The following is a 26,368-nucleotide window of genomic DNA, read 5'->3' as shown; positions in this document are numbered from 1 at the left end:
GTATTATTATTATTATTATTATTATTATTATTATTATTGTTGTTATTGTTATAACAAGACAATTTTAATCTCGCAAGAAATGTTTCTTGCAATTAAAGTGAAAATAATGTATAAAAATGTAAAAAAAAAAAAAAATGTTGTTTTACCAAGAAACTTTTCATGTTGTTATCTGGTACTGAAGCCGCTTTTGTAAATAATCAAAGTAATATGATGCAATGTAAAGCATTTAAATTAATGACTACACTGAACAAATGGACAATCCATTGCCAATCGGAATCAATGCCTTTATTTTGATATTATTCAAATCTAACTATATATAGATATTACAATGCAAGACAACCGCAGAAACAGCTATTCCAATAAGTGTTCGCGGTAGCGCCGCTCATTACCTCTCCGGGCTTCCGTAGTATTGTTTTCTTCACCCGGAAAAACTTTTTGGTCCTTGTAACGTCATTAGGTGCCATAAAGATGGCGGAGTCGGAGGAGGAGGTGGACGTCTTGGTCCAGAGAGTTGTCAAAGACATCACCAACGCTTTCAAGAGAAACCCCAACATGTAAGTATGGTTAACTGTGAACATACCAGACAGAGCGGAGCGGGCTCTGTGTAATCCGGTGGATCGTATACCAAACAACAGCTTAAGCCAGCTTTTAAACTGTGCGGGCTCGGACTATTACCTGGAATCAGAGCGGTCCAGGGAAAGTTGATAGTGTAGCCAGTTAGCTCAGCTGTTTGTTAGTTCTCTTTCATAACTCATAATGAAGGGGTTTATAGAAACACCCTCGAGAATAGTATTCCTTGTTAAATAGTTAAATGTAGTCACCGGTGTGTCATTTCTTTAAACTAGTTAGCTCGCCCTTTGACGGCTGTCAAAACTATACCACATTCTGCACGGGCCAACACCGTTAGCTCATCAATGGTGTGATTAATTGACCCGAGGTTAGCAATTAATAAGTGTCTTATGTGTTTTTATTTGGAATTTCAATAGCGTCTTCTTTCCGATGCTCCCGTGTGTGTATGTATGGCTGTTGGAGTCTCAGAAGAGGTACATCGGCGTCAGGCTGGCAGAGTTAGCAAATGCTAACTTAGCTTCCCATCTATTTATAATGTAAATAAGAAAATGAAGCAGCTGATGTCAAAAGTCCCTCGGCATCAATATTATGAAACATAATTATACTCAGATCAAGTGGAGCATGCCTTTAGTCTGTCAATGCCTAGGCTACATATAGCAAGGAATAGAATAGAATCCGGTTTAGTGCCAACATTTTTCAAATACAAGGAATTTGCCTTGGTGTGTTGGTGCATAAACATAACAAGGGGTGTTAAACTCATTTTAGTTCCTGGGCCACATACAGCCCAATATGAAATCAAGTGGGCTGGACCAGTAGAATCATTGCATAATAACCTATAAATAACAGCACCTCCAAAACATTCATCCATTTACAAAAGAGATGATGAACAGCCTGAGATTTCTTAAGACAAATAAGTGCAATTACAACAGTAGGACTGTTTTTCTACATTCAATCAGACTACTATTCTCTGCCATCACATGTGCATTTTTCTATACATCTCCACTCCTGTGTGGTATAACTGGCATCACCACACCACTCTGAAGTGGAAGCTATTGAGGAAGCAGGTTATGTTATCTGTGTCTCAATTTGCCTTACAAATCAAAGGTTTTGGCAGGACTTCAGCGATATGGTTCCACTAGTACTGTTTTAAGAAAGAAGTCTGATACAGATTTGTTGGTAATTGAGCTGCTGATTGACAATATTTTGCAGAATTTTCAGTATCTTTAAATATGATCATAAGAAGTATTTTTAGTTTTGTTAAAGAACTGTATTGTCAGAGTAAACAGCTTCTGAATCAGCATTTTACAAAAAATAGGCCAGTCACTGTTTAACTTGCTTCTGAAACCTGGCACCTTTTAACAATTGCAGCAATATAAGGTGTGCAAATTAATCAAGAGCAAGATTGGACCCTTTGGGCCATTTGTATGACACCCCAGGAGGCATACATATAGAACAGAGGAAATGACAATCAAGATATGAAAAAAATACGATAAAGATATGTGCAATGTGTCTGTTTTAAATGAAGGAGCTGTGCATTTTCTTAAGTATTGTGCAGGAATGTGGAAAATATTGTCCAGTCCAAGTGATGTGCAGAACAAAACAGCATGAGGTATGAAAGACATAATCGTACAGAGATAACAGTCCGAAAGATGTGTGTTAATGTAACACACAGAGACAGATGTGAAGATGTTAAAGGTATACTGTGCAGGATGTTCTGCTCTCTGTCTTGTTGAGCTGGGAAGAGGGGCCAAATTTTTAATGTAAGCTAACCTGTAATGTCCATATGTGGGGTACAGGTTAGGGTCTGTAGCCCTCTTTACACAAAGATTACGCTATAGGGTCCCTTCTTCATGCTTCCTTTGCATTTTTACACAGAACTAAACACTGGCAGCATGACTCCGCTCCAGTGTGTGATTTTAGACATCATGTTGGCAAAAACAAAAGAGGCATGATTTAAACAATAGCATCGGCCTCTAGTGTGACATATCACATGAGCATTAGCAGCACTCAATAAACAATAACAATGGCATTACATGGCAGAAACAACCATTTCTGCTCTGTGGCAGCTGATCTCGTCTTCTGCTTGGAGGGTAAGGAGCTGCTGGACCTCATTGTTTTTCCAATTTGCAGACATTTTCAGCTGCTGTTCTTCTTCTTTGAGTTTGTTACTTTTTAAATCTCCCACAGGGGGTTGCATGCATTACCCCTCGTTAGAATGTCATACCTTCACTGCCCATGATCCTATCCTGCTGGCTTTCCCTTTCATACAGACATTGTTTTGGCACTCTTACTTCCTCCGATGCCGCCTTAAAGGCAAGAAAACTCTGTCTCCCCCATTCCGCCATTGTACCTTTTTTACAGAACAGGGAGGCAGCATAACAGCGTGAAATTCCCGCCTTGAAGACGCAGTGTAAAAGGGACTTATGTCAGGGGTTATCTCAGGCCTTGTTGATGAGAACAGCTGCATTGAGGAAGAAATGTTTTTTGTGGTGTGAGGTTTTGGTCCTGATGGACTGCAGCCTCCTGCCAGACAGCAGTGACTCAGAAAGTTTGTGTCCGGTGTGGGAAGGGTCGGCTATAATCTTTTTCACATTATTACGTACCATACAGTTTATATTAAACAACTGCACTATGGACTGTGGCTATGGCTGTGAAAATGGTCTTCCTAAATTTTTTCAAATGTAGAAAATCTTACACATAAACTTACTTTAGAACCTCTTAGGGGCCGTTCAGATGTAGCGTCTTTTGCGTGCACAAATCCATTAGTTTCAAAACGCACGTCAAGCGCGCTCACAATCCAAAGCGACGCCGTGGCAGCGTGCATTCGATGCGACGCGCCTGTTTTTTCGTGCGCGTCCACGGCGCACAGAGATGGAAAAATCTCAACTTTTTCGAATGCAGCAAGCGCTCTGCATGTCATGTGATAAGAATTAACCAATCAGCTCCACGGACCTGCTTCTTCCTTTCCGTCCAACGGACTTCACATTATGTATCTAATAACACACACTATCTCTCTTCCAGCATCTCCCTCTCTCCCTCTCCTCCACACACACACACACACACACACATGCACACACCTCACCTCCTGATGCTTGCTGGAAATCCATTTAACTTTTTTGTAAACTTTGTAACTTTTTTAACTCCCCCTGTGAGTGACAGGAGGTTTTGGTTGCTTAGTAACGGCAGGTGCGACAGTAGCGCAACCTCCGAAGCGCCGTGGATAAAAGGATGGAAACGGCACAGTTGGTGTTTTCCACACGCTTTTAGACACTTTTTGTATTTGCTTGTTCCAACACTTTTTTAAAGTAGTCATACAAGGACACTGTCAAATAATATTCTGTTTTGGAACAATGCTTGTCCATACAACACATATTTGTGGTATTGAGTTTGAACACTAAGTCTCAGTGGTTGAGGCTAGTTAGCATGTTGGTATTCAAAACCTGGTGCAAAGCACATACCTGAAATCCTTCTGACCCTCTCAAAAGATGGATCTTGTGTAAATCTGTGCTGAGTGAAAAACACACACCAGCCACATGATAATGTGAAATGTGACACTTTAATGGACTCAGATTAACCTGATATGTCTTCTCTCAGTAGCCATTACCCTCATGATGCTGCAATACAGCATGCATCATCCTCTTTCTCTGGTCATTACTTAGGACAGAAAAAATCCACTTGCAGGCTGTATCGAAACAGCTCAACCTATCCAAGTGTTTGGTGTGTCAGACTTACTAAATTCCTAAAAGAGTGATCAGATGTTGAATCTTTCTAAAATCTCTTACTCTTTTCAAAACTACTTAGATCAAAGATACATTGTCTAAATTTTACATGTCATGCAATGATACTAGCATACAGCAGCCCACACAGAAAACTGGACATGATCCCACACCACCACTCACTCTAAAAATAAACAGATCAAGTCCCACTACATTTGTTCTGTGACATGCACAATGCTAGAAATAGTTTTTGTGTTTTGTTAAAATCAGGAGAAGAGAAATTCCACGTCTTTCTTGGCACGTTGTATTATGTGCGACACCCTTTACTCGTTCCTGGTTTAAGGCCCCACGTACAGTGACTTGGACTGTCCTACAAGAATGAGCCGTGGTGACATATTCAATTGATAATCTAAAACAGTGGTGCTGGATAGCCTATTTAGAAATTTGGCGAATAAATACACCAAATCCTGCCTACACAAAATGCTAACACTGATGTGACATTTAGGACCAAATTCTTACAATGTCACCTTTCAGGATATACCTTAGAATGTGCCACAAGGGAAGCCACACATTGTGTTGTCAGAAAGATTCTTTCATGTTCATATACAACAAGTTTTAAGCTCCCTCAGCCCTCACTGTCAGTGTTTGCTCCCTCAGTGATGAGATTGGCGTGATCCCGTGTCCAGAGGCACGCTACAACCGCAGTCCCATTTTGTTGGTGGAGAACAAGCTGGGTGTTGAGAGCTGGTGTGTCAAGTTCCTGCTGCCGTATGTCCACAACAAGCTGCTGCTCTACCGCCAGCGCAAACACTGGCTGGAGAGGGAAGGTAACTGACCTCAACATCAAGCTCAACAAAACCATTCCTGAAGGGAGACATGTCCCTTTTCTGAGAAAGTTTGCTTTTGTTACATGGATGTCTTTTACAGATTCTAGACCAGAACATATTTGTCCAAGTGTACTGGAACCAGCGTTTTATTTTCTGCAGCATGAGTAAGATGCGCAGGGATTTCAAACAGGGATAGGATGTGACAACTACCTACCTGCTTACATAAGCTTCCATCCCATCTCTACCTGTAGTTAATATTCGCTAAATTAAATTGTGTGTTTGTACTAGTACTGTAGAAGTTTACCACTATTGATGCACAGAGTGTGCTTGTTACGTACAGGGGCCTCAGATGCCTGACAGTATCTAAACAGTGAAATTGATTTGAACGATGCTTTATCATATTGCCCTGCTTTTTGTAGTGCTGTTTCATTTGTGTCTTGTTTCATCTACCAAGATGAAATCCAGTTTTATTTTACATATTATTTTAAAGTTTAATTTAAGTTTTATAGAATTTTAAGTCACTACTGAATATTGTATCCTGGTGAAATGTTTTCCTTATCAAGGACCCTTAAAGCTCATTTATATCCTCCTTATACAACCAAAAATTGGAACATCCATTTCAAACCTCATTGCTCTGTGTTTCCTTTAGCTTTAGCGGACATCACCTGCACTGTGTTGCTGCTTAACCCGGACTTCACCACCGCCTGGAATGTCAGGTACAGATACACCATCACAGCAGCAGATTTATAACACATCTACAGAAATATTTGTTCTTATGAATGTCAGCTGTTCGTCTATGCCCTTGAAAGTGTCAAACATCCTCAGTGTTTCCCCTACATTCACCTAGCATCAGCATTATACCGCTGCTGCTGATTTTATTTTAGTTTTTAACTAGAGGAGGGGAGAGGACTCTGTTTTATCCCTTTAGGAGCTAACAACATGCTATTTTGCACTACATATGCTTCATTTATTAATTTTCTGTCACCGCTTAACCTTGTACAAGGTTACAAGGGTGCTGGAGCCTATCCCAGCTGACATTGGGCGAGAGGTGGGATACATCCTGGACAGGTCACCGGACTATCACAGGGCTGACACATAGAGACAGACAACCATTTAGTTGCATCAACCATGCAATTTAGTCACCAATTAAGCTAACCTGCATGTCTTTAGACTGTGGGAGGAAGCCAGAGAAAACCCATGCTGCCACGAGGAGAACAAGCAAACTCCACACAGTCAAACCTGGAACCCTCTTGCTGTGAGGCCACAGTGCTAACCACTGTACCACCATGCTGCCCACCTACACTTCATATCCATGTCACGTTCACACACATAAAGAGAAACTTTCTTACCTGATAATGTCAGCACAGTGATTCTAACAATAAGCACCAGATAGATGTCAACAATAAAGCAAGCAATGCTGATAATAGATTAGGGATTATGATTTTCTGAAGGCAAAACTGTCCCTCACGTTATTATCACACAGTACACATTACAGCAAACGCAAACATTTGATAAGAATATGCAGGAAACATATCAGTGAAATCAACGTTTGGAAGATCCATCTTGATACAAAGATAGCAGGCATTCAGTATGCACCAATGGTTTAATTCTACCTGGAGGCAGGCCTTACTATGTGCTAGGGCCACCGTGATGCATAAATGCTGTCAATCTCAGAGATAACTGACAGATTCTTTAACAGAGATATTTATGTCACACATTATTTAGATAGGATTCCCTTGAAGAAACATCATAATTGTAAATTGTTTTATCATTGAGAGTGTCACCACATTTAGGGAAATGAATGCTGTTTGATAACACAACAGTGTGCTGATGTGCGTTAGCAGGTTAATTCTGGAAAAGGGGGCAGCTAAGAATGAATAATTACAAGAATGAATGACTGCTGGCTAGCTACTAGCTTACACTCAGTGGATGTCAACAGTCACCTAGTGGGTGATATGGCTCACACGTAAACTAATAGCTTGTTTGTCAAATCACTTTTAAATTTTCAGATGAGTTTGAAAGACTGGCAGATCAAAAAAGGAAAGAGAAGAGATTCCAGTAGTGATAAACAAAAAATTTAGGGATGCACCGAAATGAAAATTTGTGGCCGAAGCCGAATAATATTAAGCGCTTGGTCGAATACCGAGTACTGAATACCGAATATCGTTGTTTAGTTTTTCATTAGTTTTTGCAGATGAACCCCCTCCAGATTAGTGTTGTCACCGTACCAAAATTGGATCCCACTGTACGATACCAATGAAAATATTATGGTTCTGAGTAGTATCATGATACCACAGCGAAAATGAGGCAGATGTGCCTTTTGTCATTTATAAAAAGATAAATCACTTTTCTATAATACATCAATGATATTTCAATGGAATAAATTACTTATTGACTTATTCATACTTCAAAAACAGCATCAATAAGTGATTAACATAGGGGGGATCAAAATAAAATAAATAAATAAAATAAGAATCAACCAGCCACCCTCCTCCCCTGACAAGTAAAGAACAGTCCCTAAAGTGCGGTGAGGTTTGTGGGCCATGAACGGCTCGTTTCTCCTCTGACACATCACGTACGGTCTGTGTTCGGCTGGCTCGGCTGTTCAGGTACTTCTGGGCAGTCCACACGCCAAGAAGAGGATATTATTGGAGCCGACTTCTCCATCGCCCGGTAAGCCGATGGCTGCCGTAATTGACAGGAATGCATTACTGTCTGTGTCTGTGACCCCCGTTCAACCCACAACCGATGGGATTCGCCTTTCGTTTCTGCTGCTGGTTGAAATCTGTAGGCTGCTCACACAGAGTGCTGAATGATTTAAGCCTATTTTGCTGCTCAAAACTATTTTAAGTCGCAAATGCGAGTCCGGTGACGGGCGGATTGCCACACTGCCGACATTTTACTCCGCCCGTCAAGGCACGCTGTTTGATTGCGTTATCAAAACACGCCGCTATTATTCGGCCTTGCTTTTAACTTAATCCACCGAATACCAAATGTGTGTTTTTTTGCAATATTCGGCCGAATATATTCGGTTACCGAATATTCGGTGCATCCCTAAAAAAACTTTTAGGAAACACTGGAATCCCCACACAAAAGAAGGCACAGCACTCAAAGACGAACATAGTGAGAGACTAGTGCTTCACTAAAGTGATGCCTCCATGGAAATACATATGATCGCAACTCAACATGCCACAGTGGGGCTAAAGCATGTGAAAGACAGCCATAGTCTGCTCTGTAGTTCTGTTGTATTGCATGTATGTGCATCTTGCACAATGCATCCATTGTTGTTGCAGGAAGGAGCTATTGCAGTGTGGAGTTCTTAACCCAGAGAAGGACCTCTACCTGGGCAAACTCGCCCTCACCAAATTTCCCAAGAGCCCAGAGACGTGGATACACCGGTGAGAGCACCCCTTTCTTCTCTAAACACTTGTCATATTTACTTGTACATATTACAGTGAGAGGAATGTTGTGGTTAATATAACTGTTAGCTAAGCAGAGTTATTTATGTCAGTGAGTAAAAATGCTTCAGTCACATATTCATTCAGCTTCCAGTTGTTTCAACCAAGTCCGTTTTGAAGAAATAGGTTCAGGAATTATACTAGTCCCCTTTGTGCCCGTTTGCAGTTACACAGCATCATAAGAGGTAAATTCGTTTTATTGTAGATTTTACAAATCACAGTGGTGCTTGAGATGAAGACTCTGTGTGAATGGATGCTAAGGAGTCATGCAGAGGTGGAGCAGACTGAAAACTGGATAATTCACTGAGTAGCTAGCGGTAGGGCTGAACGGGAAGTTGAGGATAGAACTTTGTATTAAATATATTTAATTATATTATATTTGTTAGTATTTAATAATAAGAAATGTCCACCGCTCCCTCTATTGTTCATTCTAGCTTTACCCTGCACTTTCTTATTTAACAAAGGAATCCCAGGTTTTTTGTTTGACCAATCAGCAACATTCATCCTTGCTAACTCTGCCATAATAGTCTCTGGAGCATCAAAAAGTATTAAAGCCAGAGTAGAGACTATTCTGGGTCCACAAACCATGGCCGAAGATCTAAATTTAGATGGTGGAACCTTCAGTTGAAATGCAGGGAAGGTTCCTGAGTCCCTGAAAAGGTTCTGCAATTCTGTGAAAAAAAGAAAAAAGATAGGACAAAACCTGATTAGATTTAAGTGGCAGCTTGATGCTCAGCCTTACTCTGCTTAGCCTCTATGATAGTTAGTGTGACCTCCTAGTCTTTTTAAATCTCAGGTAACAGAATAGTCTTTATTCATCCATTATTTCTTTAATTAACTAGCTGAGGTGCTGTTAGACGTCGCTTTGAGGACTGCACATTCCAACTTTAGTTTGATAGCTGCAATATGATATAAAAATACAAATTGAAGTTCCCTTCTGACTGCTAAGAGTGACTCCAGCAGCAACAGTGGCAGAGTGGAGATGCTGTGATTGTCTTAAGCAGTAACAGAACACCAGATTGATAGAGTTAGCTCACCCAGCAGTTGTTGTCTTTCTGCAGACGCTGGGTGCTGCAGCAGATCCTGCGTCAGTTCTCTGCTGTGGGCCGCAGCGGGAAGCATCAGCAGGATGAAGCCGAGCAGGCTGACGCAGAGAGGAGCCAGCAGCTCAGTGATCATCTCTCCAGAACGCTCCATCAAGAGATGAAAGTATGCTCTGATGCTGCCTGCCGCTATCCCAGCAACTACAATGCCTGGTCCCACCGCATCTGGGTATTGCAGCACATGGCCAAGGGCAACGTCAAGGTAGGATGAAATGTTGTTGTTGTTTTTTCTTTTTCTTTTTAAAGTCTCATAAAGTTTATTGTCAGATTTCTTGAAGTACCATCAGTGCATTTTCATACACAAAACAACATATACCCTGGCTGTTCTCTAATCAACACGTGTACAGGCTTATAGTGGCCATTTCAACTTACCCAAGTTCCAAGGCCACTTGGTCTGCAAGATGTCTCAGTTTTGACTTGTGTTCCTGTTCCTTTTGTGAAGATCCACAGCACTCACACAAGGCAGGGAAAAAGTTGAATGAGGTTTATTGAGCATACAAAAGAGAAAACAAAATTGCTTGTCAGGTCCTTCCAAAATTACATTACAACTACTAATTCTTTATATTCTCACCATATCATCCATTTTTACACACTTTAAAGCCTCAGTGTGTAAAAATGGTGAGTGACTGTGACATCAGCGGTCAAATTCTAGATTGCAGCGCTCACTCACTGACCCCTCCCGTCAGGTAAGTGACGGAGTTTTTCAGGAGTATCTAGCGACGAGGTGATGTAAATATTTATTTAGGAATCTAAACCATGTTAAGATATGTTATAGCTTACCAGTGAGATATACAGTGGTGTGAAAAAGTGTTTGCCCCCTTCCTGATTTCTTACTTTTTTGCATGTTTTCCACACTTGTTTCAGATCATCAAACAAATTTAAACATTAGTCAAAGATAACACAAGTAAACACAAAATGCAGTTTTTAAATGAAGGGTTTTATTAATGAGGAAGAAAAAAATCCAAAGCTACATGGCCCTGTGTGAAAAAGTGTTTGCCCCCCAGCTCCTGTTAAAACATAACTGTGGTTGATCACACCTGAGTTCAATTTCTGTAGCCACACCCAGGCCTGATTACTGCACACCTGTTCCCAATCTAGAAATCACTTAAATAGGACCTACCTGACAAAGTGAAGTAGACCAAAAGATCCTCAAAAGCTACAGACATCATGCCGAGATCCAAAGAAATTCAGGAACAAATGAGAAAAAAAGTAATTGAAATCTATCAGTCTGGAAAAGGTTATAAAGCCATTTCTAAAGCTTTGGGACTCCAGCGAACCACAGTGAGAGCCATTATCCACAAATGGCGAAAACACGGAACAGTGGTGAACTTTCCCAGGAGTGGCCAGCCGACCAAAATTACCCCAAGAGCGCAGCAACGACTCATCCAAGAGGTGACAAAAGACCCCACAACAACATCTAAAGAACTGCAGGCATCACTTGCCTCAGTTAAGGTCAGTGTTCATGACTCCACCATAAGAAAGAGACTGGGCAAAAATGGCCTGCATGGCAGAGTTCCAAGACGAAAACCACTGCTAAGCAAAAAGAACATTAAGGCTCATCTCATTTTTGCCAGAAAACATCTTGATGATCCCCAAGACTTTTGGGAAAATATTCTGTGGACTGACGAGACAAAAATTGAACTTTTTGGAAGGTCTGTCTTACATCTGGCGTAAAAGTAACACCGCATTTCAGAAAAAGAATATCATACCAACAGTAAAATATGGTGGTGGCAGTGTGATGGTCTGGGGCTGTTTTGCTGCTTCAGGACCTGGAAGACTTGCTGTGATAAATGGAAGCATGAATTCTGCTGTCTACCAAAAAATCCTGAAGGAGAATGTCCGGCCATCTTCGTGACCTCAAGCTGAAGCGAACTTGGGTTCCACAGCAGGACAATGATCCAAAACACACCAGCAAGTCCACCTCTGAATGGCTGAAGAAAAACAAAATGGAAGACTTTGGAGTGGCCTAGTCAAAGTCCTGACCTGAATCCTATTGAGATACTGTGGCATGACCTTAAAAAGGCGGTTCATGCTCGAAAACCCTCCAATGTGGCTGAATTACAACAATTCTGCAAAGATGAGTGGGTCAGAATTCCTCCACAGCGTTGTAAAAGACTCATTGGAAGTTATCGCAAACGCTTGATTGCAGTAGTTGCTGCTAAGGGTGGCCCAACCAGTTATTAGGTTTAGGGGGCAAACACTTTTTCACACAGGGCCATGTAGCTTTGGATTTTTTTCTTCCTCATTAATAAAACCCTTCATTTAAAAACTGCATTTTGTGTTTACTTCTGTTATCTTTGACTAATGTTTAAATTTGTTTGATGATCTGAAACATTTAAGTGCGGAAAACATGCAGTAGTAAGAAATCAGGAAGGGGGCAAACACTTGTTCACACCACTGTAGGTCATCTGTGAGATATATGTTAGGAGTGTTTTATTAGGGCCCGAGCAGGAGACCTGCGAGGTCCCTATTGTTTTTCTCTCGATTATTTATTTATTAGGGCCTGAGCACCTAGTGGTGCGAGGACCCTATTGAAATGCAAGGATTTCTTCTACTTCTTCTTCTTCTTCCTCCAAATGAATTGCCTTTTTGGGAGGCTATATATATATATATATATATATATATATATATATATATATATATATATATATATATATATATACACATATACACATATATATACATATATATATATATATATATATATATATATATATATATATACACATATACACATATATACATATATATATATATATACACATACAGTACAGGCCAAAAGTTTGGACACACCTTTTCATTCAATGCGTTTTCTTTATTTTCATGACTATTTACATTGTAGATTCTCACTGAAGGCATCAAAACTATGAATGAACACATGTGGAGTTATGTACTTAACAAAAAAAGGTGAAATAACTGAAAACATGTTTTATATTCTAGTTTCTTCAAATTAGCCACCCTTTGCTCTGATTACTGCTTTGCACACTCTTGGCATTCTCTCCATGAGCTTCAAGAGGTAGTCACCTGAAATGGTTTTCCAACAGTCTTGAAGGAGTTCCCAGAGGTGTTTAGCACTTGTTGGCCCCTTTGCCTTCACTCTGCGGTCCAGCTCACCCCAAACCATCTCGATTGGGTTCAGGTCCGGTAACTGTGGAGGCCAGGTCATCTGCCGCAGCACTCCATCACTCTCCTTCTTGGTCAAATAGCCCTTACACAGCCTGGAGGTGTGTTTGGGGTCATTGTCCTGTTGAAAAATAAATGATCGTCCAACTAAACGCAAACTGGATGGGATGGCATGTCGCTGCAGGATGCTGTGGTAGCCATGCTGGTTCAGTGTGCCTTCAATTTTGAATAAATCCCCAACAGTGTCACCAGCAAAACACCCCCACACCATCACACCTCCTCCTCCATGCTTCACAGTGGGAACCAGGCATGTGGAATCCATCCGTTCACCTTTTCTGCGTCTCACAAAGACACGGCGGTTGGAACCAAAGATCTCAAATTTGGACTCATCAGACCAAAGCACAGATTTCCACTGGTCTAATGTCCATTCCTTGTGTTTCTTGGCCCAAACAAATCTCTTCTGCTTGTTGCCTCTCCTTAGCAGTGGTTTCCTAGCAGCTATTTGACCATGAAGGCCTGATTCGTGCAGTCTCCTCTTAACAGTTGTTCTAGAGATGGGTCCGCTGCTAGAACTCTGTGTGGCATTCATCTGGTCTCTGATCTGAGCTGCTGTTAACTTGCCATTTCTGAGGCTGGTGACTCGGATGAACTTATCCTCAGAAGCAGAGGTGACTCTTGGTCGTCCTTTCCTGGGTCGGTCCTCATGTGTGCCAGTTTCGTTGTAGCGCTTGATGGTTTTTGCGACTCCACTTGGGGACACATTTAAAGTTTTTGCCATTTTCCGTACTGACTGACCTTCATTTCTTAAAGTAATGATGGCCACTCGTTTTTCTTTAGTTAGCTGATTGGTTCTTGCCATAATATGAATTTTAACAGTTGTCCAATAGGGCTGTCGGCTGTGTATTAACCTGACTTCTGCACAACACAACTGATGGTCCCAACCCCATTGATAAAGCAAGAAATTCCACTAATTAACCCTGATAAGGCACACTTGTGAAGTGGAAACCATTTCAGGTGACTACCTCTTGAAGCTCATGGAGAGAATGCCAAGAGTGTGCAAAGCAGTAATCAGAGCAAAGGGTGGCTATTTTGAAGAAACTAGAATATAAAACATGTTTTCAGTTATTTCACCTTTTTTTGTTAAGTACATAACTCCACGTGTTCATTCATAGTTTTGATGCCTTCAGTGAGAATCTACAATGTAAATAGTCATGAAAATAAAGAAAACGCATTGAATGAGAAGGTGTGTCCAAACTTTTGGCCTGTACTGTATATATATATTGTTGCGGTCCGGGAGGCAGACACCGTCTCCACATTTAAGACTAGACATAAGACTTTACTCTTTGATAAAGCTTATAGTTAGGGCTGGCTCAGGCTAGCCCTGTACCAGCCCCTAGTTAGGCTGACTTAGGCCTAGTCTACCCCCCTATAATACACCAGGCACCTTCTCTCTCTCTCTCTCTCTCTCTCTCTCTCTCTCTCTCTCTCTCTCTCTCTCTCTCGTATTCTATTTCTGCATCTTGCTAACTCGGCCATTCTGGATGTCACTAACTCGGCTTCTTCTCTGGAGCCTTTGTGCTCCACTGTCTCTCAGATTAACTCATATCGCAGTGGTACCTGGACAGCGTGACGTGTGTGGTTGTGCTGCCGCCGTGGTCCTGCCAGATGCCTCCTGCTGCTGCTGCCATCATTAGTCATTAGTCATACTTCTACTGTTATTATACACATATGACTATTGTCACACATGTATGCTGCCAGATAATAATACATACTTTCAACATATTGTACCACAGTAGCCAGAACTATAACTATAATATTATTACTTTAAATAATGTTGTTGTAAGCTACTGTCATTACCTGCATCTCTCTCTCTCTCTCTCTCTCTCTCTCTCTCTCTCTCTCTCTCTCTCTCTCTCTCTGTCTCTCATTGTGTCATGCGGATTACTGTTAATTTATTATGCTGATCTGTTCTGTACGACATCTATTGCACGTCTACAGAATTGACCAGATCCATCTCAAACTTGGTCAAAAAAGTCATAAGACGTTGATGATGCTTTCTTGTGGAAACTGTGAGTTTTCGTTGAAGGGCGTGGCCACGGCCTGGCGGCGAACTTTGATGTTTCGCCGTGATGATAAACGTTGCTGTAACTTGACTCCGTGTGGGAATATCATGCCAAAACTTCACACATATGATGACAGTCCAGCCCTGAACACATCTACAAAGGAATTTTGAATCACGGCCACCTACTGGCAACAGAAAGTTACTTTATACATTCTTTGATGTCCCTCTTCTAGCAGGTTAATCAGACCCACCTCAAACTTGCTGGTCTAAGTCCTTAGACCTTGATGATACTTAAAAATGAAGCTTTTGAGTTTTCATCAAACGCTGTCACCGTGGTGCCGCCTTATTCGCCATCAAACACGATGTTGTTTTGAAGGGACAAGGGATGCTTGAAATCTCACCAAACGTGGTATACATATCACAGGTCGCAAGTCCTGTTGTCTGATGTGGTTTTTGTGCTTTGATGCACCAAGATGGCTCAACAGCACCCCCTAGAATATTTCAATTAAGCAGCCCCCAAAGCTGGTTTGACCTGCATGTATTGTTGGTGTATGTAAGCGTGACTACGTTGTGACCAAAAGTTATCACAGGATTTGCCCAATGTTGAATGGCGCGCCCGCTGCTGAGCGTTGAATCTTGAGGTCTCGCCATGAAAAACGAAATTGCTGTAGCTTTGGCATAAATGGTCCAATCTCCACCAAACTTCACATGATTCATATTAGTCCCGCCCTGAACACATTTTCATTACCATATTGCCTGATACTCATAGACCCACCTAGTGGCGACAGGAAGTAGGTCTCATCAAACACTTATTTTTCGATTTATCTGAAAGTTACATGCTGTGGTGTATATTTGATGTACAAAAACATGATGTATAATTAGTGCGCTCTCCAACTCCCTCTAGTGGAAAGAGGAAGTGATACAAAATGTGAAATATGTCATTCCAGCACTGTATCAAGGATATGCAGAGTCACTCCTGCATGCGATGTCTAACTTTGACAGAAATGAACTGACGCGTCAGAAGTCGTCCTGCCAGCCACGCCGATTTCCGCCTACCTTTTTTTTTTTTTTTGTGCAAAATTTCGCAAACCTACTTTTTCGTACTCCTCCCAGGCAATTTCACCGATTGGCATGAAACTTTGCACACAGCATCTGTAGACCCTTCCGACAAAAAGATATTAAAAGAATTTCGATATTCCAAACAATACTCAAGTTATTAAATAGCAACTTCCTGCAGATTTCGTTCTAAACAGGAAGTGCTGCATATCTCCACATTGGTGTATCCGAATGACATGAAACTCAGGTTACCACTTCCCCATGAGCCCCTGAGGCTCTGTGAAAAATTTCGGGTGATGACCACAAGGTGGCGCTCTTTAAATTGAAGTATTTTATATCTCAACAACGGTTGGGCGGATTAACACGAAACTTAGTATAATTATTGTCAATGCCCTCTTGAGGATATCTGACGAAGGACTTACCGATCCGCCACTAGGTGGCGCTCTGGTGGCCGTCTAATTTAATATTTGGAACTGTGCCAACACCATAACACTCATGGAAATAAAATTGATAGGGGTGGTATAGACTGGCCCCTGTAACTCACACACCAAAAATGACCAGCAGGTGGCACTATTTTCAATGCAAAAGCGTTTTTGGCTAATAACTCCCACATAATATGTCACATTGTTAAACCTTCTATTTACGTGTTCTCTGAATTCCGCTGAATTGTGTGGTGTAAGCCACGCCCACTTTCGCGGTAACTTTCCATTTGCTAAATCGCGACAAATGAAAAACGTACTTTTTCGAACTCCTCCTAGGTGATTTGACTGATTTGCACCAAACTTTGCATGTAGCATCTGTGGACCCTCCTGAGAAAAAGTTATTAAAAGAATTTTGATTGTCCAAAAAAACGGCCAAAATATAAAACAACAAATTCCTGTACATTGTTTTCAAAACAGACAGTCTTTCATATCTTGACCAAATACAATCCGATTACCACAACACTTTTGCTAATTGTGTTCCATGGCCCGATGAGGGTTTGTGCAAAATTTGGTGCAAATTGGCCAATAGGTGGCGTTCTGGTGGCAGTCTAATTAGTGTGAACGGAAGTAAATTGGAAAATCTTCAGATCCTCTTCAAAACTCATGGACTTTCAACCTCTTCTTGTCCCTCATACTTTGAGCTAGAGACACCATGTCAACTTTTAAAGAGTCAGAAGACCTTGAACTATTGGGCATGTATTCAGCTTCTACTTTTTGGAAAAATACATACGTGGGTTGGGTGCCTACCTGTATACTGGAAATGTAAGTGAGAGATAACGTTTATTTTTTTTATTTATTACAACTGACAAGACTTCTAGGTGCAGGCCCCCCGATGGCAGCATGCCTCGACGTGCGTGGACTGCAAGGGCCCGTTCATCGCTGCTTGCAGCTTTAATTTCTAATTGTTTTGGTAACACAAGCATTAGCACATTAGTACGATTATAATATATGCGTTTCCAGAGTGTTCTTCCACAGGACACAAGGAGATGAGGAAGAGAGAGAGGGAGAGGAGGAAGACCAGGGAGAGGAAGGGGGCGAGGGGGTAACATTAGAGTTGGTGCAGGAACGGCCAGGCGAAGAGGTGTGTCTCGGCTACCCAGAGGGAAGAGGAGGAGGAGGAGAGGGCGGCAGCCTTCGCAGCAGCACGAGAGGAATGAACAGTTTAGGCTGTAGGCTAGGCTAACCATTTAGCTGTAGCTCTGGGATAACGTTCCAAGCCAAGGCTTACGTTAGCACATAAACGTAGCCGTCACTCGAACTTAGACAAGAGGGAAAAGTAGTTGCAAACATGAAGCCAAAATGATTTTAAAATATCAGATTGAATTACCTGTCTAGCAGAAAGCAGGCAACCTTGGCATCCCTTGTGAAATCCTTCTCCTTCAGGAGTTTTTTCCACCTGGAATAAGCAACGCCGATATCCACTCACGTTTTGTCCCGTCCTCGCTTATCTGATCTTTTTCTTTTATTTGGTGGCGTGGTTTGCCTCTTACAGGGCAATACATATGTGTGGTCCTCCATTTAAAGTGCGACAGAATCATAAAAGTACAAACCAGGTTCACGCAGAAGTGCCCCGGATTGATCTTCACCTTCTCTGTCTCCAGTGACAGCAAGTTCTAGGTAAACGCGAAAGGCGAAGTGCGTATATCCCTTTCGGGCACTGTATTCAAATATGGCGACGCAAGAAGGCAGCCTCCAGCATACCGCGCCCTGCCTGCGTATATATCTGTGTATATATAGAGAAATGACTCTAAGCCTATGAGAAAGCTTCCATTTGTATGTGAATTGCATTACATTTTAGTAAATATATATTTATGAAAGCAATAGTTGATATTTGCTAATAAACAACCACTGTTGTAAACGTGCGACCGTGTAGAGACAGAAATGACATGCTGTTGTGTAAATAAGATAGATAACATGAGGTTGATTAGTTTGTTTAATAAAAACACAAGGTACAGGGTGGGACGCCCCCCTAATATAATGGATGGGGAAACACTAGACATGTTTCAAGCAGCATTTGCAGACAGTGAAATTTCTGTTAACTGTTTTAACTCCCTCGTCGTTTTATTTAACAGCGAAACCGAAATGATCCCACACCGGAGATTTGAATCGAGCAGGTGCTTCTTCAAACGTCTGTCTCTCAACTCCTCCGCTTGCCTTTGCCATGGCTCTCTTTGTTTGTTTTTTCCGCTTCCTTTCTGTGTGAGGCGAGTGTCACTTTCCCCGGCTCCAGTTAAAACAGTGTGAGGGGGTCAGTGGGTGGAGCCACAATAGTGATTGGACATTAACTCCCGGGGATGGCTTTTGTGGAGCTTGAGCTGTTGAGAGGTGAAGATAAAAGTCATGATGCAGTCCTGAAATCTGCCAGCTTATTTTGCGCAACAATGACTCAGAGTGTAATCACAGTGACATCTTGATTAAGATCATGTGATGGCTGAATTGAAAACATGACAATCTCCCAAATATTTGTTGGATTTTGTTAATATTACTCCTCTGTTTTTTACAAACACCTGTGGCCCACCACCATGTTTCCTCACAGGTTTTCCATGACGAGCTGTCCTCTATGCGTCTGTGGGTGTCCATGCATGTGTCTGACCACAGTGGCTTCCACTACCGCCAGTTCCTGCTCAAGGAGCTGATCACTGAGCTCTCCCAGACTCCAGCTTCCATCACCAGTTCACCCCAGCACAGGTGCAGCACAGTCCCTAGCAGCAGTCCCCAGCATCACAGCCACAGCCAGGCTAATGGGGAGCTGTCAGGTGCAGAGGCAGCAGGTGAGGAGGAGAGGCAGCTCAACTACACTACAGTCCTTCAGCTCTTCCACCAGGAGATGGAGCTGTGCTCAGACTTGATCCAGTCTTTCCCTGGTCACGAGACACTCTGGAGTCACAGGTGAGATTACAGAGGTGAACACAACACAAGACATTTGTCATTTTGCAGCAGCTTATTATGAAACATACCAATTTATCAATAAATATTGATTCTGGTATTTAAACCATTTCAATACTCATTCTCTACAGTATTGATATACCAGTACCAGCTGCGATTTCTCACTCTTATTGGTAGTGTTTTCTACAGTCATTCTGCTGTTTTCTGCTACGAACCAAGAAAAGAAAATATGTTGTCATTTATCTTTTATGCTCTTAGTGTCAGTTTTTCCCCACGGCATTGCAAATGGTATCAAATATTGATATTTTTCAAGGTACTGTATCAAAGTTAGAAATTCCAGTATCATGACAACACTCCTAGGGAGTAGGTCTGGGCAATATGGACAAAAAATCATATCTCAGTATTCTCAGGCTGAATGGTGATACATGATTTATATCTCAGTATTTTCAATGAAATGGGTGACATGTTAATTTGAAAGTCAAAGTCACATTTGAGGTGTCACAATCACTTTTATAAAAACAGACTGTGATCAAAATAAAATTCAAAGACAGATTTTTCCCTGTTTGAAAATATACTGCTGCACAACATGTACATGAAAAATTATATAGAATAAATAGCGAGGCTGTACGTTAATTTTTTGCACATAGCACTAGAGAGGTTTTAAGGTTTGCAGTGGGCACCTGGTGGTGTAGTGGGTAGAGCAGGCGTCCTATACATGAACGCAGTGTCCCCTCTGCAGCAGTATCAGGCTCAATTCTCCCTCTCTCCGCCCCTCACACCCAGACTGTCCTACCAAATAAATGCAAAAAAGCCAAATAAGTAAATAAATTAAATAAAGGTTTGCAGCACAGGCCACCAAACTATAACTGAGCATGAAAATATCAAGTAGGCCTAAATCCATTGGAGTTTCGAACAATTAAAAATCTTTATGAAGGGAGTTAAAAAGTCGTTTTCCGTGGCCTTTTGAATGGATCTAGTGCTGGAAAGTGATTTAAATATTTTGATTTATAAAGGATTTTAATCTTATTTATGCACATAGCATCAACAGAGAGACCAAGGGAGGGAATGAGTGAGAGACACTTTGTCCGTGTTATATACGTCTTGTATATGACATGTCTGTGTTGTTGCTAGGGGTCTGCCATATCATATTGTTCATGATAGTACCGGTAGAAGTTTTAACATAATTTGAAAATTTCACATCAAGATACACGCAATATTTTGAGTTGTTGACATACTGAGGTCATACTGTTACTCACAGCAACAACAAGCATGGCTGAAAGTGAAAGTATGACCAACTTTGCAGTGGTTTCAAAAAGAGGAGCAGCTTCAGTAGTGTGGAATAAACTGTGGTGTCCTGAATGTTTTATGAACAGCCCCAGACTTCTCAGAATCATTTAGCGACTTACAGCTTAGAGGGAACTCACTCAGCAGCTCCTCTGGCAGCAGCACAGCATCTCTCCCTCTCTTCTCTTGCCATGTGAACATGGGATTCGCTTTTGTCATAAACCTTTGGTAATGTAAACCTACATGACGCTCACAGCTCGACAAAAAACTACAATTTGTCTACAATCTACAAACTACAATGTGTGTATCTTAGTGTTGCTGGTGAACATGTGAATGTGTGAGTGGGGCAGAGCTGTGTGAGAGCGGACAGATGCACACTGGCTTGGTTTTTTGGAAGAACAGCATTACCTAACGCAACTTGACTCTATATTGATATCGATAGTTGTTACACCGCACAGCCCCACTAGGGAGTTTAGCCTGGTCCATGAAAAAAACAGGTCAAACAATTGCAGTATGTGGAAAATGTGCCCACATATTACACTTTTGGTCATATGGTGTATAGGTACAGTATATTTTAATAGTAAGATGTTGGATGTGTTTCCACCCCTTCCAGGCGGCATGTCTTCTACTTGTGGCACCACTGGAGGAGGGAACACCAGAACCACTGCAGCAGCAACGGAGGCAGCAATTCGGTCCACCTTAACAACAGTGACCCAGTCCTGCCAGACATCGCTGTTCAAAGCTGTACAGGCAGGGGGGAGAGTGTGAATGGACAAAGGCATGCTACTGAAGCTATGGAAGTAGATGGGGCGGCCTTGCCAGACCCACGTGACAGCAAGCGACTTAAGAGAGGAGTCCTGCTGCCCAGCCCCCCCGCCCTGCCCTCTGAGCACAGCTTCGTGAGCGGTATCCTGGACAGCTGCTCTAGCCCTGAGCAGAGACGTTTTGCCCTGGCATATAAGAAGTGGTTAGACACTGTCATTGGTCAGCAGCCTTGAGAGAGGGAGAGGAACAGTAAGCCCCATCAATCTTTCTCAACATTGAAGTTGCCTTTAGACACAGATTTAGAATCAGCTTACCTACCTGTAGTGCTGACTTTAACTAATAGTGCTTCAGATGCAGTGATGACTTTAGAAAGCAGTCATGGTTCAGCGTGGTAACCATCCTGTTCTCCTGGCAGTGAGTAGAGAGGACGGGGTTTTAGAGTCAGGACATTTTGACGACACCCAGTGTGTTCTTCGTCAGAAACATCTGGATTCTCTTGAGCTTCATCTGAGCCAGTACCCCTTCAGAATGGAAATCTGCACACATATAAAGCCTGTTGGCTCACTATGTGTCTGTTGGTAGATTCTGCTCTTATTTCAGGTGTCTCAATGCCTCAGGTCAAATTGCCACTGCTTTTTTTTAATGCCAATTTGGCATTCTTCAGCACATCATTCATTCTTCATTTCTGATCAAATATTTCAACAAAGAAACTAAATGAAGCCGCCACAGGAGGAAGAACAATGTCTTTGCAGAGGTGAGAGCAGAGCAGAATTTACACTGAGTCTGTCTCACCAGAAATCACAGGTTTTATTACAAAATGGCCAGTATTGTATACATAAACAAGACATTTGATAATAATATGAAATAAATAGTTGCGTGAATAAATATTTTAGAATATATAAATGACCCAATAAATGGTGACATAATAAATGATCAAAACTCAGTTAATTATCATGAAGTGTTATGTCATCATTCTTATTTGAACAATAAAAGTTTTATTGGAGTTCATTTTTTATTTCAAATTTCCTGTCATTTCAAAAGTCTATTTTCATAAGTGATATCAGTCCCTCTAGGATGTTTGCAATGTTGTGATCACAACATTGGCGCAAATTCAGCATTGGCGCAAATTCAGCCAGTCCCCATGCATTATACACCACCTTGCAATTTTGCCCAGTCACTGCAACTTTACTGCAAATTTGACTTTTTAAACCAGATAAAATATAATTTCACTCTGAAGCTGCATGGAGCTAATCGATTTGCTCAACCCCTCTCTGTTTATCATGAGACTGCTGCAGGACGGGAGCTCTGTGCCTGGGACAGAGTCACACACACACACACACACACACTGACAGGGCTAATTGTTAGCATATCATGGCTAACATTACCCTTCAGTTAACAAGTTTAATAACAGAGCTGAACTGTCTCGGTGTCAGTGTGAGATTAACGGCTCGGTGTCAGATGTTAATAGCTGCTGCGGGGTTTCTGCCCAAATGGCAAAATATGACAAGCAGAGATGACTGTCATTGTGCTGTATTAGCACATCACAGTGTTAGTCCGTCAGCGCTGTGTCGAACGGCAGAAATCTGTTACAGTCGGCGACCCCGCATCATCATAAATAGATTCTAATTCTGTGGGAAACGGTGAATGCTCATAATAATAAGCTCAGAATCTGTGACAGCATCACAACTATTTTTGCAATTTCTATTTGGCCCTTTAATTTCAGTGCAAATAAACACCTGAAAACATTGCAAGGGTTGCAATGCATCACAATTTTTTTTTTTTTTTTACAAAAAGCTGCCATAAAGTCAGACCTTTCAGGCCACAGCAATCCCAAAAACAGCCCGAGAAATCCTGGAGGGACTCTGATATGCTGAAAGCTGAGTGGGCGGGGAGTTGCGACAACAATAATGTCATGAAAAGTGACAATGGGAAAATGCCATTATTGAATAAAAATACATTTAAAAGTGGCATTTTCAGCTTTAATGTAGGACAAATTATTTTCAATACAAATTGTTACTATACAAGTGAGAAATATCATGATCAATAATGATGATATTATTATTATTATTATTATTATTATTATTTTTGGTTTTTTTTTTTTTTTTGGTCCTTTTGGAGTTAAAGGTCTAGTGTGTAGGATTTAGTGGCATCTAGTGGTGAGGTTGCAGATTGCAACCAACTGAAACGTCTCGTGTGGTAAGCGTCTAGGAGAACTATGGTGGCCAAGGCGAAAAAGAGAAGTCACAGCGTCATATTGCATCATATCATAGGGGTACAACACATGAGCAGTAAAGGCTGGTCTGCACTTACTGAAAGGCTCAATAGCTGGCACTGTCATATAATATGACATTGGCCTTAGGTCGGAATATATTTTATATGTAAAGTTAAGATACAGGTGAGAATTACAATTCTGCAATCACTAAAAAGTCATCCAGCCTAGTGTTCCCTAAGAACTTCTGTCAGGCCAAGCACACCAAAGGAGGCCAATGACTCATCTATGCTCAGCATAAGATATGGAAACTGATGCAGCCTTCTGTTTGTACTTTGCGTTCATTTTGTCCGAGTGCACATTTTCTGAAAGCTTACGAATTGGATGAAATGAAGCAGTACCACTGGAGGTCTTGCATTCAGTTGGTGTAGTTCAGAAGATGATAAAGATACAAACAGCAAATTTTAAAGTAACCAAAATACAGCGATAAGTGATTATACACCAATGAAAACACAGTTATGAATATTATACAATTTTTTTCCGATAGATCCTAAATCCTACACACTGGACCTTTTAATTAAACCTTTTTAGAACAGAATAGAATGACACTGGCTTTGATTAAGTGTCTTTCTGATACAATTGGAATCCTTTTTTTCTAGCTGCACATTCACTCCTTTTTAAATGAATGTGTTGAAATTCACTCAGCTCTCACTTGTTGCAGTGGCAGGTTTAAGCACAGCCAAGCTCTTTTTTTTCTTTGAAGTTCCTTAGATTTCCATTCTGAAGGCAGTAATTTATTAACCATGTAATTTTCTTTTTGTCTGTTCTTTTGTCGGTCCTTGGTTGCTGCTCTGTGGTCGATTTTACTGGTGAATATTGTCACTAAGTCCTAACTATGTAGCTAAAGTTACAGTAGCTTGCATCAGAGAGCCAAAAAGCTAGTCGTTAGCTGAACAACAGCTTATGTTTGCTTTGTGAAAAGCCATGGTTAACTTGCAAGTCTTACCTTCTGCCAACCTGAAGCACTAAGTCTACAAGCAGAGAAACATTAGCTTTACCAGTTTAGCGGTACGGATGTTCGACTTTGAAGGAAAGAGTGCTAGAGAGGTGAGTCTCCCAGACTTTCACTGGTGCTACATGCTGCCGTTTCTACAACTACTTCATCTGTTACAGGTGTGTAGTGTGCAACAGGTGAAAACTGAACAGCACTTTGGACTATTTGATGATAATAGGCAATCATTGTTTTGTGGGGGTATTATTGCTAAACTATTTTTTAAATATTGTCTGTTATTTTGCACCAGGCTAGTTAACAGTAGTCCTAGCTGCTTTATGTCACTACCTTATACAAAAATAGAGGTAACATGGAAAAGGTCAAAGACTTCATTTTCTCTTTGTGTTGAGGAATAATTTCTAGCACTCCTTTAAAAGTTGTAACATGCTGTATCTGCACAGTCCATCCCTTCAGTAATATAGAGGGTGAAAATGATAGCTCCTCCCATCATATTGTCTCATCTGTATTGATAAGGGAAGAATAGTATTCTTGAATTTAAAACTAATAAATCTGAAGTTACCCTGTATTCCAGATAGTTGTGTAGAAAACATAATGGACTGCAGTTTGAATAGGATATATTGTTTTGTCTCCCAAGGATGCTCTGGGTCATTGTTACTAGTTGTTTAGCTTTGTCAGGACAGCATCAGCACACAAGTGAACAAATAAGTAAAGTTAGATGGATGATGTTGTTCCATCAGTGTAGCCATGGACACATTAGCATTCACTATATGTACTATGTGGTCAAATCTAAATGTGGCAGGAGCCTTGGCATCCCAGGGGGCCCTTGATGCAGTTTGGGTGCCAGCACATCTGTATATAGAGGTTTTAGTGGATTGCCTACATTGGCTCATTCTTGAAGACAAAACAGCGGCTTTGTGGAGAAAAAAACACTGCATTTGGTTTCAGTGGCCACTGTGCACAGGCTGGCTAGCCAAAATCACCTACAGTCCCCATCACACTGTCTCCATGTGCTTCCATGTAACCCTTACCACGTTGTACTTAGCTTCTTTTAGAAACTACAATGTAAGAGTTATGAAGTAAGATGCTTTATCACCTCAAATCACTGTGTACATGATCATAGATAATCTTGAAACTAGTCTTTTTGAGCCATGTATTCTTTAGGTTTGTTCATCGAGAACGGGTGCATATCAGAACTGTATGGTGGGGGGATTTTAACAACCTTGCAGACCTAGAACACAAACTTTGAATACAAGACTATCTATGCAGAAATGTTTTTTTAAAGGTTCAACAAGCTTTTAAAAAGAATAATGTAGCTTCTGTTTTTCTAATTTATTCTTCAGTTTACTTCAGTGGAGGGTATGTCCTTCATGAATAATCCCTAGCATCTCATTAATTTTCTATTTATTTATAGGGTTAAAGTCTTTTGTCTTCACTTTCAGTGTTTTGTCATCTGCTTACCGAGAAATAAAGCTCATCTGGGATAAAGGTTTCTTACCTGCTGTCTTTTTCCTTCTTTTGAGTCTGAGGCTTGTGTGTGCTTCTATGTATGGCTGCATGCATAACTTGATTAAGTACTGTGCTGATGCGCATCGCCAGGTTCATGCTAGATATGGAAGTGCAGCTAATGCGATGCAATTGGAATGGTTTAATCTGCATTCACACCCAATTCAAATGACTCTGCAGTAGTCATGGGTATTTAAACCCGTAACCGGCAAGATGCAATGACATTCCGTCACAAAACACCACCCGTCTTCGCCCAAGCAGCACTCAAACAAATTAATCTGCATGGAGTTTGAAACAGAGATCAAGTAAGTA

The 26,368-nt window shown here is 41.2% G+C and overlaps 1 protein-coding gene across 1 annotated transcript; it reads left to right on the top strand.

Moving 5' to 3' along the window:
* The first annotated feature begins 455 nt into the window (after window positions 1–455).
* On the top strand, window positions 456–26,047 carry ptar1 (protein prenyltransferase alpha subunit repeat containing 1). The gene is made up of 7 exons (XM_033620000.2): window positions 456–554; window positions 4,944–5,113; window positions 5,763–5,829; window positions 8,407–8,511; window positions 9,633–9,876; window positions 18,934–19,286; window positions 21,181–26,047. The coding sequence occupies exons 1-7, from the start codon at window positions 469–471 to the stop codon at window positions 21,563–21,565; spliced, it is 1,410 nt and encodes a 469-aa protein (XP_033475891.2). The 5' UTR covers window positions 456–468; the 3' UTR covers window positions 21,566–26,047.
* The last annotated feature ends 321 nt before the right edge of the window (window positions 26,048–26,368 follow it).

This window comes from Epinephelus lanceolatus, chromosome 9 (assembly GCF_041903045.1).
Source record: "Epinephelus lanceolatus isolate andai-2023 chromosome 9, ASM4190304v1, whole genome shotgun sequence".
NCBI lineage: Eukaryota > Metazoa > Chordata > Actinopteri > Perciformes > Serranidae > Epinephelus > Epinephelus lanceolatus.
The sequence above is the reverse complement of the archived record's forward strand: the minus strand, read 5'-3'. Positions and strand labels throughout refer to the sequence as shown.